Source organism: Microtus oregoni, unplaced genomic scaffold (genome assembly GCF_018167655.1).
Source record: "Microtus oregoni isolate MIOR12 unplaced genomic scaffold, Mior012 000050F_002, whole genome shotgun sequence".
Lineage (NCBI taxonomy): Eukaryota > Metazoa > Chordata > Mammalia > Rodentia > Cricetidae > Microtus > Microtus oregoni.
In genome coordinates, this window is record NW_024543226.1 from 1,684,769 (window position 1) to 1,701,957 (window position 17,189).

A 17,189-nucleotide genomic window follows, 5' to 3' on the forward strand; every position below is an offset into this window, starting at 1 on the left:
CATGGTTCACAGCCCCGAGGCTTGGGGTCCCGGGGCTCGTGGTCCTGAGGTTGGCGGCCCTGTGGCTCGGGGTTCCAGGGTTCGCGGCCCTGAGGCTAGAGGTCCTGGAGTTCGCGGCCCTGAGGCTAGGGGTCCCGGAGTTCGCGGCCGTGGAGTTCGCGGCCCTGAGGCTAGGGGTCCCGGAGTTCGCGGCCCTGAGGCTAGAGGTCCTGGAGTTCGCGGCCCTAAGGCTAGGGGTCCCGGAGTTCGCGGCCGTGGAGTTCGCGGCCCTGAAGTTCTCGGCCCAGAGGTGCCGGGCAGCTGCCGGCCCAGGCCCCAGGGAAACCGCGGCAGCGGGCTTCCCAGCAGCAGCAATGTCTTAAAGTCCCTGCGAGGTGAGTGGCTTTGGAACTTAGTTTTTCAGAAAGGGGGTGGGGGTGGGGACAGGACTTGGGACCTTGCAAGGTCCCCTGAGGTGTGACACCTGTCGGCCTGGCCTCAGCCTCAGTGACAGAAAGAAATGGCCGCGGGGCTCTGAGGAGAGCCCGCCACAGCCGGATGGTTTGGGGCCCTGTGGGACTGCTAGCCATACCTCCGGTGGCAGCGTGGGGCTTCGCCAGGGGGGCGACTCTGTCACTGCCCAGGCAGGACCTCTCAAGGCCCTAAAGGGGCTTCCTAGGTGTGGCGGCAGGTGCAGGCCACAGCAGACAGGGCGGGACATTTGGGGCGCGCGCGCATGTGGGGAGGGGGTTGCGGGAACCGCAGGCAGCGCCAGTGGCAGTGTGGGGCCTCGGCGGGGGGCGTCTCTGTCGCCCAGGCTGGGACTCGCGAGGCTCAGGGACAGAGCGGCAGCCTTACTACTGTAACTAAGTCTTGGCGGTGTGGCCCATGGCCCGCCAGTTAGTGTGGGGCCCGAGGGGGCGGCTTTCCCCAGGGGCTACGTGGGTGGCGCATTTGTCACTCGGCAAAAGGGGGACTCGCGCGCCCTCAAAGGTCTTGACAAGCGCGACACCTGTCGGGAGAATGTTCGGGTGGCAGCCGGGACCCCTTGAAGGCCGAGACCGAATGTCATGGCGACTGCTTGCAGCAGCGCCCAGACCTGGCCAGTCAGTTTTCGACCTAGAAAGGGTGGCGTGTTTGCCCCCCTACAAACGGAGGAGCTGGTGAACCCCGAAAGGTTGCCCGCTCCCTGAGCAGTGACAGTGGAGGGGAAGGAGGAAGCTGCTGCCCAGACCCTGAGACGGAAAGTCATGGCAGACTGCTCTGAGGCCCGGGCAGGGCTGGCCATTAGCTTGGGGCCTCCGCGGTGACGGATTCATGCCCTCCTGGGGGAGCTGGTCTAGTGACAGGGGCTCAGACACGGGACTAAGCACTGTGCCACCCCCGTCTGTGTGAGTGCTGGCATCCCAGCACCAGAGGCGGGCGGCCTCACTTTGCCCCTGCTGGTGTGAGTGAGCGCTGGGGCCCCAAGGGCCCTGGCGGGCGCCACTAGCGCTTTGTCTAGGAGGCTGCAGCAAAGCAGCACGCGCACGGCCTCTGGCTTCAAGGCTGGAGCCCTCCGCGGGCGTGGCGGGGCCGGGCCTCTGCTTTAGCTGGCAGCCGGGGACCTGGCGGGGCACACACCTCGTCTTCACCAGAAGCTCTGCGGGCTGTGGATCCCAGGCAGCAGGGCGGCGCGACCCGGCCAGTGCTGCGCTGCAGGATCGCGAGCTCCGGGAAGGTGGGAAGGTGTCGCCACGGTGTTGCTCCTCAGCCAGGCCGGCAGTGAGGTGTGAAGGCTTAGGTGGCTGTTCAGGGGCTCTTTGAGCACGAATGAGCAGTAACGTCCGCAGCAGAAGTCTTACTTTGGGTCCCAAGAAAAGACCACGGGGCAGTTTCTGTCCCCACAGGCAGCTGGACTTGTACAGTCCCGCCGACCTAGGCTGCCTGCTGTGCGTGCCTTCGTGCTGGCGCTGGTGGCTGCTTCCTTCCAAAGCTCCTGCCAGAGGGAGCTAAGCCAGACGTGCATGGGTGGACACTGACCTGCTCATTTCAGTAGGCAGCCAAGAGTGCCTTATGGAATTTTAAAAAAACAAACTAAGAAAAATGACTATTTTGGGGAAAAAGCGGATTCACTTCTTTAAGTTTTTACTAATATTCTTTTCTTTTTTTAATTTTTTTTAATTTACTTATTTATTAAGGATTTCTGCCTCCTCCCCACCACCGCCTCCCATTTCCCTCCCCCTGCCCCGATCAAGTCCCCCTCCCTCATCTGCTCAAAGAGCAATCAGGGTTCCCTGACCTGTGGTAAGCCCAAGGACCGCCCACTGAAAAAGCATGAGATTAAATCCGGACTAGCTGAACATAGCGGGCAATGAGGAATACTGAGAACTCAAGAACAATCGTAGTGGGTTTTTGATCCTACTGCACGTACTGGCTTTGGGGGAGCCTAGGCAGTTTAGATGCTCACCTTTCTAATATTCTTTTCAACTAGGTGTTTCACCTTCCCTCCCGTCAGACCTTTTTTTACTACGGCTATTAGCAAGGGAATGGTTTGAAATAGTTTGAGTTCCTAAAGTTTTCATTCTATAAAAGAGAATTTACCAAAAAGGCATTAAAATGAGCGAAATAACCTAATCTTAGTTCTGTTGAGAAGTTTAAAAGATATTTACTGATCTGATAAAATCTTGCTTAGCAATATTTTCCTTAAACTCTGTGACTGTATTCCCAGCCTTCAATGTTTTCTATCTTCTCCCGTGGTATGCCCAGCCCCAAGATTATTTCACAGACTTTTTACTTTAAAATTGTGCATAAGTGTGTACTAATTCTGCAAAGGGTTTTCATTGACATGTTTGTATATGTATATGGTTATGATCACATACACTCTTATGCTTATTTTTCATTATTTGTACACATGTATATGTATTTATAAACAAAACATATACATAATGGAATTTTAATAAAAAATTTTAATACTTGAAAATTTGTTCAACACCCTTAGCCCTCAGGAAAACACAAATTAAGACTGCTTTGAGATTTTGTCTCACCTCAGTCAGAATGACTGCCATCAAGAAAACAAATGTTGCAGAGAAACCTTTTTATTCATTCTATTGGGATATAAACTAGTACAGTCACTATGGAAATTGGTCTGGATGGAGGGTCTGTGGTCTGTCTAATCAAAGGTTCTTTGCCTCATAAACAGTGCCAATTATGGGTTCTTATTTCATAGAGCAATCCTTAAATTAAGTCAGAGAACGGTGGGCTATGCCCATTGTACAAGTGGGCTTATGTTGCCAGAACAATTCTCATTGTAGCTTGCAGGATTCATAGCTGGATGACACTATTTTTCTGTTTTGGTAGTGTGCATGGCACCTTGAAGCACTATGAAAGCTAGCCAGTGGGTTGAAAGTTCTAGATAATCTGAACCTTCTCCATTTTTATGATCAAATACATAGTGTATTCAGCAAAAGGGTTTTACCACCAAATTCTTGGGGGGGTAACCAAGGGCATTTTGCAGTACCCTTTGATGTTATTGGGGTCTTTGGGACCCCCATTTGTCAGCAAACCAAAAAGAGGTAACCAATTTCTAGTACTGAGGTTTTTATTTGTAAGCATGTGATTTCAACTTGAGGTATTGTCTCCTACCATAGGGTATCTTCTGTTAAACTTTTTATTTATGTTACCTATATAATTCAGGAAGCTTCTGCAGTAGTAGGTTTTCATATGTCTTTTCCAAAATATCTTTAGTGTTAGTTATCCTCCATATTCCTCCTGCCTTGCCCTCTTTCCCCACCCCACCCCATTTAACCCTCCCTTTCCCAGTATTATACTAAGTGCTTTGGTTCCACCTTAAAAGAGTCCCATGTTCCTATGTGTTAAAAGAATGGATGCTTTTAAGAAAGATTTGGATTTAAAACTCAGGTCCCAGATGATGATTTACAGAGTATTTAGGGATGTGCATCAACTAGAGCTTTTACCCTAACTTGCTGTATAAGGTACACATGATTGGTCTGAAATCCCTCGAATTTGGATTAGACTATTCATTTTACATAAGATGTATTCTTAAAAGAAAATATTCCTCTTGTGCTGAGTGCATACTAAACATGCATGAGGTATTGAGACAAATCTATCTTAAGATTATTTTAAATATTCTTATAGAAATCTGGTGACTTTAAGGATTAAATGAAAGGACATATCTAAAGCACCTAATTTAGTAAGTCTGAGCGACAGAATACATGACAATTAGTCATAATAATTAATAAATAAAATCAGATTTTGTGTCCTATTCATATCACCCTTTTAAAGAATTTTATCTATTCCATGAAGCTAGTGTACATGGTCTAGATATATAAGCATGGGACACATTCTTGCAAAGGAAGTGCTCAGCCATTGCAATTGAGCCATAACAAGTTTCTTGTTATTCCATAGACTTCCTAATTACAACTATTCGTTTATTTGGGTGAATTAAATATTGAAAATTAAGTATTTGTTCACTTCAAATTAGTATGTGCAGATAAGTTCTGGGTTGATTTCATTCTTTTTTTTTATTTCCTTCTTTGGCTTGCATTCAGCCATATAGAGGCCATTTAGCTGAAGTTGACTCTTTTAATTTGACAGAACAAGAATTTTTCCAAAAATATTAAATCATGTTTCACAACAGCTTGATTAATTCATCAAGTTACATTGTGTAATTTGAATTGACTTTGGAAATGATGACTTTTAGAAATCAAGATGTCAAATAAAGTATTTCTAAACTTCTTTTCCATGAGAATTATGGGTAAGATCTTATATAAAATAATATAATCAGAGATGGTCAGCAGAGTGAGCAAGAGTTTGTAGTGACTTTGTTTTTTTTTGTTTTTTATGAACTCAAAGCCATGACTTTAAAGCATGAAGAATCCCAAGATATTGAGGAACAGTTTATATTGCGTCTGCCTCAGGTAAGTAACATTTATATCTCAGAATAAATGTCTTCAGTGCAAAAGTGTAGCTCTGCTTAGGTAACACTAGCATTTCAGGTTATAAAAACTCAGAACATTTGCTTCCCAGAAGTCATGTTCTATTAGCAGTCCTATTGTAGTTCATATTCTTCTCACAATATTTCTTTCTTCCTGTATATACCATCAATCATATGGGTTAATTCTCTGTCAAAACAACTATGACAATGACAATTATGAATCATCTGGTCATTTAGCACAAACATTTACAGCCAATTTTGTGGACAGCCAAGGTAAGACTTGTAAAATTCTTTCTGTCATCTCAGAAGAGTTGGTTGGAGAGACTACCATTGTCATCTGCAAATTCATCACCAAGCAGAGTTTTCAAACTCATTTAAACTTTAAGCTTGACTCTCCCCATTGAAAACCATGTTTGAGTATTATTTCATTTTGGAGGCTATGATAGAGATGGTCAGAAAGTTATTATCATTATAGTTAATCAACATATCTAGTAAACTATAGCTAATACCTTTCCTTAGCAACTACAATGGAAGGATAAGCAGTAAGAAGTAAAACTGAAAAACTGGGAGAAGACACAAAGTGTAGTTTCTAAAAGATAGTGATGAAATTTGAGTTGAGTTCATTTAATTTGATTTATACAATGCATGGGCTTTCATGGTACATAGCATAGTTAACATTTGGAAAATGTAAGGTTTTGTTTAAGGAAGACTATTAGACAATCTTTCTGATTTTTAATTTACCTCCTTTTTAGGAACAGGCTTATGCTGTCAGAAAGATTATACATTCTCGAGGTCCTGGCATGAAGGATAAACTAAAAATTGGCTTTGCCCGTAAGTAGTTAATATCAATTCACAATATATTAAACAAAACAATAATTTGCTACAGATTATGTGAAAGGCACTATATTAGGCATTAAAGGTGTGAAAAATAGAGTATGTTATGGTTCTAACCTTTAGAAAGCATACATACACAATGTTACAATCAAATGCTTTTTTTTTAAGGAATGTGTTTAAATGAATGAAATTTGCTGTTGGAGATAACAAGGAAGCAGTTGCTGTCTTACTCATCTTTGCTACCATTAGAAAGAAACTTAGATATTTTTGAACTAGTAACATACAGTGTGTAAAAACAAGCTGTAGATACTCTCTTCTTTTTCTGGATATTGATTTCTAGTCTTTCAAAAATAGTTAAGTTTTGTCAAAAAACTTTTCTGTCCTGCATAAGTCTTCCTTATTCGGTTTCTTGGAGACTGAACAGAGCATTGGAATGTCAATATTAATTTTCTCTACTTTCCTTTAGCTGATGGACATCATGCAGTTGTTCAGGTAGAAGATGTCTCACTGCCTGCTAAGCTGGTTAATTTGCCTTGTGTTATCGGAAGCCTGAAAACTGTTGATAGAAAAACATTTTATAAAACAGCAGATATTTCTCAGGTATGAATTTTTTGAGACATGGTCTCATATATACCAAGATAACCTCAAACTTAGTATGTAGCTGAGGATGACTTTAAACTTCAAATCCTTCTGTCTTCAACTACCAAGTGTTGGACTTAACAGGCATTCCTTTCCACACTCTTAAGTTGTACTGAGGACCAAACCTAGGACTCTGAGCATTTTAGAAAAGCACTCTACCCAACTGAGTGATTCCCCAGATCCACAAAATCTTGTTTAGTTTATCAGTGCTGAGGACCAGATCCAAGTCCTCATGCATGCCAGGCAAGTGCTCTAGCTACCATTGAGCTATATCACCACCACTGGTTTGGTTTTCTTCATCTTCTGGTTCTCGTACCCTTTGTGGAATCTTTAGTCTTTCTGCCGGTATTCAGTTCCACTTGGTAAATGACTATTTACTGTTTATAATTATCAGATCAATTGCACAGGAACATAACGTCATGCCCTGGTTTTGTATTTTTAACTTTTTATTTCTTTACTTTTACAGACTTCTGCTGTTTGCCACTTATAGTGACTTTTGCTTATTTTAAAATATAAATGACTAGGTCTTTTTCTGCTAGAGAGTGTGTTAACTCTGAAAAAAAGTTACTACTTCTCATCTCTACTGGTGCTTTCTCATTTCCTCTCTAGATGAAAATGCTAAAATGTATGCGTTTCATGATATTGCTTCTGCAGTGGTATATGCTAGGTAAAAGTCAAATCTATATATCATGATGCAGGGAGAGAGAAGAGGGAGAGAAAGAGAAGAAGGAAGAGAGGATGGGAAAGGGATATATAAAAGAATCTGAATTTATATTACATAGTACTTGGTTTTGGGAAATGTCAAGAATCATCTGTGCTCCTCATTTCTGGTGGTATGTTTATAATTTATTACTGTTTAGTATTTGGGGCAATAGTAAACTTCTTTGTCTTTGCTAAATATAGATGCTTGTATGCAGTGCTCCTGGTGAGCCTCACTCTCCCCCAGAAGAACCAGTTACCTCTGCTCACACTACTGTAACTGGAAGGGGTGGAGGGAAGACAGATAGAAAAAGATATAACTGGAAGCATGGCAGTAAGTCACCAATCTCTTGCTCATTATGGCTGACTACATTTATCTTTTGAATTGCAAATCTCTATGAATCAGGGACCTCTTACCTGGTTCATTAACTTCTTATTTTTGAAGAAAGAAATCATGCTATGAGCATGACATATTTCTTCATCAAATTCATGTAGATATAGGACAGTCATAAGTCACATGGCATATTTCATTATGTTTTTGTTTTAGTTACTCCACCACTTAAGAACATCAGAAAGAAAAGGTTCCGGAGAACAAGAAAAAAGGTTAGTCTCATGTCATTTGTGTTTCTGCTGGATGACTTAGGAGAGGACTATGAGGGAGAAAGAAAGGTAGAAAGTCAGTTGGGAATTCGCTGATGCATTTATATGTTCAATAAGCAGTGCCTACCAGATGTGTTGGTACCTACCTGTAATCTCAGCACTTGGAGGCTAATGCAGAAGGATCGTGAGTTTAAGACAATCCCTGGCTATAGACCTTGACTCAAAATGTAAAAAAATTAAAATAGGCACAATCCACAGCATTATGAGCTAGCATTTGGGGCTACAGCAGTGACTAAAAATAGAACCACTTCTTTAGGTTATAGTCTCATTGTTAGGGATTCAGAAGAATCATGAATTGGACATTGCACCTCATGCTTTTAGTTTTCAGATGCTGTAGATTTAAAGCGAGGCATGTTGGTTACCTGAGATCTCAGCATTTTGGAAGCTGCAGCAAGAGGATTGCCTTCTGTTGTCCAAATCTTGGATGACATTGCCATTATCAGGCTAGCTAGGAATACACAGTGAGATTTTCTTATTCTAAAAAAGAAAGATTTATACTTTCTTCCTGCCTTACATTACTGATCTTTAGTGCCTAGCAATTCGAAATCTCTTTTTCATCTCTGTGGTTTTTTTAATGTTTATTATCTTCTATATATTGAACATACAGTATATAATCTAAGAATGACATATTGCTGAATTGCATTTCTGGTGTGAATATACCAATGTGTTCAACTGTTTACCCATTAAAACATAACTGTATTGTTTCTACTTTTTGACAGTTATAAGTAAGATTGTGAGTAGGTTTCTTTGTGTGAACTTAAATCCTAATTTCCCCAGGATAAATGCTCAGGAATAATTCTGAACCATATGATAGTGGCATATTTTAAAAGATTTTTATTCATTTTACTTAATGTCTATGACTGTTTGAATCTCAGGGTCTGTTTGATATAGTCCAGGCTTGCATTGAACTTGCTGTGTGGTCATCTATGATTTTTGATCTTCCTGCCACCACCAGCATCTCAAGTGCTGGGATTACAGACACGTATTACCATACCTTGTTTTATATGTTGCTAAGGATTAATCCCAGAACTTAGCTCACATAAAGGAGGTCTTTACCAACTGAGACATGTCTCTTGCCAAGCATTAGCTTTTAAATTTTATTTACATTCATTTAGTGTGTGTGTGCATACATATGTGCAACAAATGGAGCTCACAGGAAAACTTGAGAATCAATTCTAGGTATCAAGTTCAGGTCATCAAGATTGATCGCAAGCATATTAATGCTCAACCACTTCACTAACCACAAACATTTTTTTTTAAGTTTTTATAAGACACTGCCATACTTTTTTAGAGGAAGTATCATTTTATATTAACACTGATAGTATATGAAATACAAATTCTTCACCTCATCGGCATTAGGTCTTGTCATTATTTTCTTTTATTATAGCCATTCTTATAAGTGTGTAGTGATTTTAATGTGGTGTTAATTTGTATCTTTTGGGTAGATAATGGCCTTGAATTTGCAGCAGTGCTCCTGCCTCATTGTCTAAATTCTGGGATTACAAAAATGCACTACGACACTAAGCTTCTTTTGACAGTTTCCTTCCTTCCTTCCTCCCTCCCTCCCTCCCTCCCTTCCTTCCTTTAAAGGATTTATTAACTATGTAATGTATACAGCATTCTGTTTGTGTGTGTTCCTGCAGGCCAGAAGAGGGCACTAGATCTTATTACAGATGGTTGTGAGCCACCATGTGGTTGCTGGGAATTGAACTTAGAACCTCTGGAAGAACAGTCAGTGCTCTTAACCTCTGAGCCATCTCTCCAGCTCCCTGACCATTTTCTAAAATGACTTTATTATTAAGTTCAAAGAATTCTTTTTCTAGTCTGTATACTAGTCTTTCATCATGTATGCATCGTTTATTAATACCTTCTCATGTTTGATAGCTTGAGTTTTTAGTTCACTTCACAAGAACTTATAGAAAGCAAGATTTTTAGTTTTGATGAAGTTTAATTTATTGATATTTTTATTTTAAAGATTTTGATTTTTTTGTTGTTAAATATAAGGTGTCTTTGCTTAGCCTAGATACGGAAGATTTTATATTTATGCCTGTGATCCATATTTCAGTTTTGTTAAAGTATGAGTTTTAATTCAAGATTCCCATTCTTCTTCTGTGCTCTCCCTCTCCTCCACCTCTTCCTTGGGAATATTTGTATGGTACTATTTGTGGGTTCTTTTTTTTTTGTTCCAGTCTCTCTATAGATACTGTATTGTGGTAAGTCTTGAAATCTAAAGATTGATTGCTACCACTTCATTTTGCTTCATCAATATTGTTTTAAAATTTTTAGAATAGTTACCTTTCCATATGAATTTTAGAATGAGCTTGGATATGTATACAGTAAACCTTGTCAGAATTTTGAAAAAAAACTGCACTAAAGTTGTAGACTTAACTTTTCTAATTTATGTGTTAATGTGTCTTAGTAACATGCCAGCCAATGAAATTTATTGTCTGCTAAATAGAAAAGTAGGTAAATATATTTGTAGATCTCTTTAAGCTGGACTTAAGTAGAGAAATCAAAATATAACGTTGTTCTTTGTTGTGCTTTACTTCATAGCTTCCTGATGTCAAACAAACGGATGAAGTTGGCTTGCGTAAGGTACAGAAGTGGTCATAATCTTCATTGTTTATTTTCATATGCTTCATATAAACAGATATACACACATATACATACATACATACGTACACTGGATTTTATTCACTGGGAACTAATTATTTAATGTCCAATAGCAACTTTTATGGTAGTGTTTCCATGCATTACAAACTGCTTTCCCCTCCTTATTTTCATTTCAAAATCCATCCCTTGGAGTTAAGAGTTCAACTTACCAACATTTGCTTGAACTAATAGGATTTCTCATCAAAGGCCTTGGTTTATTCTTGTGTCATGAGGAATTAATTGTTGTGGAGTAATTTTTAAAACTATTCAAGTGAGAACATGCAGATAGGATCTAATTTTTATAGGAACATTGTAATAAGGTGGAAAAATGCAGTGGGGAAATTTGGATTTTAAAGCAAATTATTTGTAAGTAACTAACATGGAATTATTGTTCTTTGCTAATGAGTTAAGACAAATAATGAAACATAAATGTTGAAACTCTTGTTCATAGAGTTATAGACAGGTAAGAGTAAACATTTCAAGTGATTTAATTTTGGAAAATGAACTTGCTCTACAAATTTGTAGATTTTAGATAGGTTCCTTCATATATAGCACTATTAAAGTAGAAGTTTTGTTGGATGAGCATCAAACAAGGCCCAATCATTTTAGTTCATTAATATATAGGGAAAGGTATTTACATAAAACTGGATGCTAAATGATATTGCTGGTATTTCCTTCCATACATTGCTTCAGGACACTGAATCTCCAAACGTGGATAAAGAAGTGAAGAGACTGCTGTGCTCAGATGCTGAAGCCGTCAGTGTCCGTATCCTTTATATTAAATATTTTCCTTATAGTCTGTTTCATCTCATGTGCATGTTATGACAAATCTCACCTCTAGTTGGGAGTTTTGCTTTTCTTTGAGATATTGGTATCAAATTCAGAACCTTGTTATGCCAGGTAAGTCCCACACTACTAAGCAGCATGTTTAATCCTCCCTCGCTTCTAGTGTTCGAGTGCCAGTTTTGATGTGTAGAACTTAAGACACTTTTTGCTTGTTTTTTTTTTTTTCGAGACAGAGTTTCTCCATAGCTTTGGAGCCTGTCCTGGAACTAGCTCTTGTAGACCATGCTGGCCTCGAATTTACAAAGATCTGCCTGCCTCTGCCTCCTGAGTGCTGGGATTAAAGGCGTGCGTCACCACCACCCGGCAATTTAAGATTTTTGAAATGTTATTTTCTATCTAGAAATGGTAAATACAGACAGACAATAGAAGGGTATTTATGTTTGTGTAATTTACTGTAAGGCAGTTTCCACACTAGAAATGCAGGTACAATGATCTAAATTTGACCTAAATTAAATATTAGTAGCACTTTTAGTTAAAGAGCCACTTTCATTTCAACTGTGTGCTCTCTCTTCTGGTTTTTCCTTGACTATTATATTTTCAGGTTGGGAAGTCATTGCTGATGATGAAACCAAGGAAATAGAAAGTCAAGGGTGCATCTCAGGCACTTTAAGAACCGCACGAATGCGTGGTCGTAGCTCATCAGGTACTTCATTGAAAATAGAGGAAGAATTTCAGATAAGGGCAAGTGTTAACTGTGTGACAGACTCACAGACCAATCAAAGAAAAAAAAGATGTCTTTGTCCTTTTTCCTCATTGGTCCTCCTATGCTCTTAGGGTTTTAGAACTGGAATTCTAATCTCCTATATGCCCTTATATTCAACTTCCTATGGACCCTTAAATTCTCTAGATATCTTGATAATTGAATACATGGATGAATGTTAGTGTTTCATATTTCTTGTCATTATTTTACAAAGGGAATAATCTCCCTATAGGAAAATAATTTATACAATTCACTGGTTCTCCAGTGAACTTCATGGTAAGGCATGTATTGCTATTTGGGGTTATGGTCATTTCCAAAGGTTCAGATTGTTTAATTTTTCCCTTGCTTAAAATCAATAGAAACTGCAATGCTTCGAGAGATGTTTGGCGATTCTGGCAGTAACAGTAATGATGTGGGTGCTAAAATTGAAGAGGAGGATGTTGACAATCAAAAGGATGGGGATCAGGATGACGATGATGACGATGATGAAGATGATGAAGAAGAAGAAGAAGAAAAGGAGATAGACAATCTTGAAGAGAATTTAGAAAGGGAGCTGCAAATCCAATTTATTCATCCTAGCTTCTGTGAAACCAACAAAGATTACAGTTCAATAAGTAAGTCAGAAGAAAAGACAAAGGAATTGGGTATGGAGGGTGGCCGTATAAAAGGCTAACTCTGAACAAGCATTATATGCAATGCTTAGTTTTCAGAAGTTTTTAGTCCTTGGAGTTTTATTTGATTTGTGACTTGGTCCATTATTTAAAGCTAGACTTAATACAAAAATCCTTTTTCTACCTCCTTCAGTCACAGGAATTCAGAAACTGATTCATGTCAAAGAAATGAAGCTCCAAAAGATTTATAAAAAAGCACAACGACAGAAAGATCTCCTTAGGAATGTGGAAAACTTGACCCTTAAGGTAAGTTCTTCTTGACTGTTAGATGCCCTGATATCTTACTTTCAAAATTCCATCTCTGTGTTTCCACTCACACCATCACTATGTAGTTGACTCATAAAGCTAAGTAACTTTTTAGAAATTTCTACTAAAATATCCCTATTTTATTATATTTTAATACTTTTTTAATCTAAGCATTTTTATAGGGAACGGGACCAGGTGACCTGAGATAATGACCAATATTAAACATTTACTATAGCAGTGACACAATAAAAGAGTTATGTTTTATCATTTCATTTACTCCTCAGGTCCCTGAAACATAGATCCTTTCACCATTCTCACTATATAACAAATTAAAATCAGTTGGGTATTTTGGCACATGCCTTTTATCCCCAGTACTGAGGAGGCAGAGGTCTCTGTGAATTTGAGAACAACCTGGTTTATATAACAGGCTCCAGATTAGCCAGGGTTACACAGTAAGACCTTGTATCAAAAAAGAAAATAAAGAGAATTAAAGCTCCAAGAGGAACCATAATAATTGGCAATACATAGAATAAACCTGTTTATACTAATATATATTTGTTTCAGTAAAAAAGGACCAAATTAATTTAAAAGTCTTATCACGTATAATGGGTGAATTTTTATATTTTTATATACATTTTCAGGGTTTCAGTGAAAGGAAAATACATTGTTATGTCACATTTGCTCCCATCTTGGTAGTAAGGTGATTCTACAGCACTAAGAGAATCCTTTGCTAGATTTTTTTCCCTTTCTTTCTTTTTTTTTGTGGAGCAATAATTGTCAAAGAGAAGCAGCTTGGTATAGAGCTATACCCACTTTGGCTGTAGTCTTTTAGAATAGCCAAAGATAGTAGTATAGATACATCTTGAAAGATTCCGATATCTGATACTATTGTGATATACGTGCAATTTACATATGTGTGGTATTGTATGCAGTGTTAGGAGTAGTAATGTTCTGTTCTTGAGGGGAAATGGAGGATTAATACAACACTAGGAAAAATATATCATGTAGATATTTCACCCATTTATTTCAAGAAAAATGCTGTAGAGAGTACATAAAATAAGATTGGATGGTTAGGCAGTAGTTTTGTGCTACAGTTTTTCTAAAAATTGTTTTCCTATAATTGACAGCTTTCTTATCAAATATATGACAAAATGGGTTCTGTGGTTCTCTCTTCCTTTAAGATACATCTTTCATCACTGATACAATTTATTTTTTTCAGAGGCATTTCCAGTATGTTTTGGGGCAGCTTAACATATTAGAAAAACAAAAGTGTGAAGAGGTAAGAAGTACATTTTTAAATAAATAATTTGCTATGAAGAACTCAACCACTTCTAATCTATTTTTGAGCTGTTTGTCTTACAAGAATAGTGATAAACATATATTCTGTGTGACAATAGCAGGATGCATCAAGAACTTTTTGAAAGTCTGTTCATTCAACAGTTATTGAATACCTCTGGAGTGAAAAGCACTGGATAAAGAGTGTTGGATAAGACAGATAAAATAGTTGTCCTCATAGATCTGCCAAGGGAGATTGATGGTAAACAAATTATCATATAAATATTAAAGTATAAATCCCAAAGAAGCACTATGCAGGAAAAAAGTCAGTATTCTCCTTAGAATAAGGAGAATCCTGGATTAAATTACAAGAACATAGCAAACCTCCCTAAGGAAATTATATTTGTGCCTAGACAGGAAGAGTAAATCAAACAAACCAGTAGTAGAGCATATTCAAGGTGTCACTTAGGGTATGGAGAGAACTTGACTACTTTGACTATCTGCCCGTGTTTTAAGCCATGAAGACAGTTGTTTAATGTAAAGTCTGAAAATAAAGCAAAAGTTAAATCATTTGACAGTAGACTAGGATAGGAAAGATAGGTTTTAGTTTTAAGTTGGGTTTAAGGAATTCCTTGCTTGAGTATGAAGGAGGAGAATCAGACCTAGTTTAAACTTTAATTTAAAATTTTTATTGTATATGTTTGTGTATGTGCACATACACATATACATAGGGGCATGTATTTGGAGATCAGAGGACAATTGGTGTGAATGGGCTCTCTGCATCGTATGAGTCCTAGAATCAAATTCATTTTTCAGTTGGGCCCTAGGATCAAATTTTCAGGCTTGTGCAGCAACCACTTTTAAATTCTGAGCCGTCTAGCTAGCCTAAGGCCCAGATATTTCTTTTAAGATTTTTTTTTAAAAAAATTTATTTATTACGTATACAACATTTTGCCTCCATGTATGCCCACATGCCAGAGGAGGATGCCAAATCTCATTACAGATGGTTGTCAGCCACCATGTGGTTGCTGGAAATCGAACTCAGGATCTCTGGAAGAGCAGCCCGTGCTCTTAACCACTGAGCCATCTCTCCAGCCCAGGCCCAGACATTTTTAATGAAATATCTCATTATAAGCAAGGCCCTAGCTACAGCAGACCTAAAAGTTGACTCAAAATAACCTATAAATCACATTTTACTTAACTATTCTTTTTCTGATAGACATTTTTCAGCTCTTTGAGTATTAAAAATAACATTTCTTTGACCATTTACATATGAGAGGATATATCTTAAAGGATTGATAGGACTTAGGTCAGTTAAAGGGTGACGAAGGAAAAGAAAGTACTACAAGTGATATTTCAGGTTTCTTTTTTATTTTTTAATTCTTTTTGTTGAGCTATATATTTTCTCCATTCCTCTCTCTTCCTCTCCCCTCCCCTTCTACCCTCTCCCATGATCCCATGCTCCCAGTTTACTCAGATCTTGTCTTTTTCTACTTCCTGTGTAGTTTAGAACCATGTATATCTCTCCTAGAGTCCTCATTGTTGTCTAGGTTCTCTGGGGTTGTGATTTGTAGGTTGGTTTTCTTTGCTTTATGTCTAAAAGCCACTTATGAGTGAGTACATATAATTGTCTTTCTGAGTCTGGGTTACCTCACTCAATATGATGTTTTCTCAATCCATCCATTTGCCTGCAAATTTCAAGATGTCATTTTTCTTTCTGCTGTGTAGTACTTCATTGTGTAAATGTACCATATCTTCTTTATTGGTCAAGGAGCATTTAGGTTGTTTACAGGTTCTGGCTATGACAAATAATGTTGCTACATAGTTAAGCACATGACCTTGTGGTACAATTAAGAATCCTTTGGATATATACCCCAAAGTGGTATTGCTGGGTCTTGAGGAAGGTTGTTTCCTAATTTTCTGAGAAATCGCCACACTGACATCCAAAGGGACTGTACTAGTTTGCACTCTGACAAGCAATGGAAGAGTGTTTCCTCTCCAGCATAAGTTGTCATCAGTGTTTTTGATCTTGGCCATTCTTACAGGTGTAAGATGGAATCTCAGAGTTGTTTTGATTTTTGCATTTCTCTGATGACTAAGGATGTTGAGCATTTCCTTAAGTGTCTTTTCAGCCATTTTAGATTCCTCTGTTGAGAGTTCTCTGTTTAGATCTGTACTCCATTTTTACTGGATTATTTATTGTTTTGATGACCAATTTCTTGAGTTCTTTGTACACTTTGGAGATCAGCCTTCTGTCCGATGTGGGGTTGGTGAGGATCTTTTTCCATTCTGTTGGCTGATGTTTTTTTTGTCTTGTTGACCATTTCCTTTGCTTTACAGAAGCTTCTCAGTTTCTAACTTGAGTGATTGTTTATTCCAAGCCACAGAACAGTTTACAATGGGGGAAAGAATGGAGAAAAACATGCAATAAGTTAATCTCATGAAGCTACTATAGAGTATTGCAGGTAGCAACTTTAAAGTTTATATTATGAAGATGACTGTAGCTTGAGGCTTTTATGGTAAGGGTCCTGCTCACTACCCCTATTTTACCTTTTGAATATTCTTAAAATGGGTTTGTCCAGTTGTACATATTTATCAATTCTTTGATATAGTAAAAAAGGATCTTTGTTACACTTTTGAAATTGTAATAAAGGATGTTTTTTAAAAATAAAGTTTGGAATACCAGAAAAAAATTACAAATAGCTTTTGTGATGCTTTTCTGCCTCTCCTTACAGATTTATCACCTACAGGAACAACTGAAATGTTACCTAAAGGAGTAAAGAAACCCTCAGCCTAGCATATAAAGTGGATTCACTTTCCAGATGAAGACCGGGTGGAACCACTACACTAGTTGTTTTATATTGACCAACTATATTTGCTTATTTGAATATTTTTAGTTATAGTAAAAAATAAAGATCATAGCCATATAGAAGGGGACAGTATAAAATGCATAATAGGCTTAGAGACCCAACTCAACATGGGCTTTGTTTTTCTTTATCAATTTAAGATTAAATATGTATGAGTTGCAACTTTGTCTTTTGTTGTATGGTAC

At 38.5% G+C, this 17,189-nt stretch overlaps 1 protein-coding gene across 1 annotated transcript; it reads left to right on the forward strand.

Annotated features, from left to right (window-relative positions):
- Positions 1 to 4,835: 4,835 nt before the first annotated feature.
- Positions 4,836 to 16,917, forward strand: LOC121436687 (transcription initiation factor TFIID subunit 7-like). Its single transcript, XM_041636685.1, has 12 exons — positions 4,836 to 4,898; positions 5,668 to 5,746; positions 6,216 to 6,349; positions 7,292 to 7,421; positions 7,635 to 7,690; positions 10,301 to 10,342; positions 11,093 to 11,165; positions 11,787 to 11,888; positions 12,305 to 12,559; positions 12,750 to 12,862; positions 14,082 to 14,141; positions 16,873 to 16,917. The coding sequence occupies exons 1-12, from the start codon at positions 4,836 to 4,838 to the stop codon at positions 16,915 to 16,917; spliced, it is 1,152 nt and encodes a 383-aa protein (XP_041492619.1).
- The last annotated feature ends 272 nt before the right edge of the window (positions 16,918 to 17,189 follow it).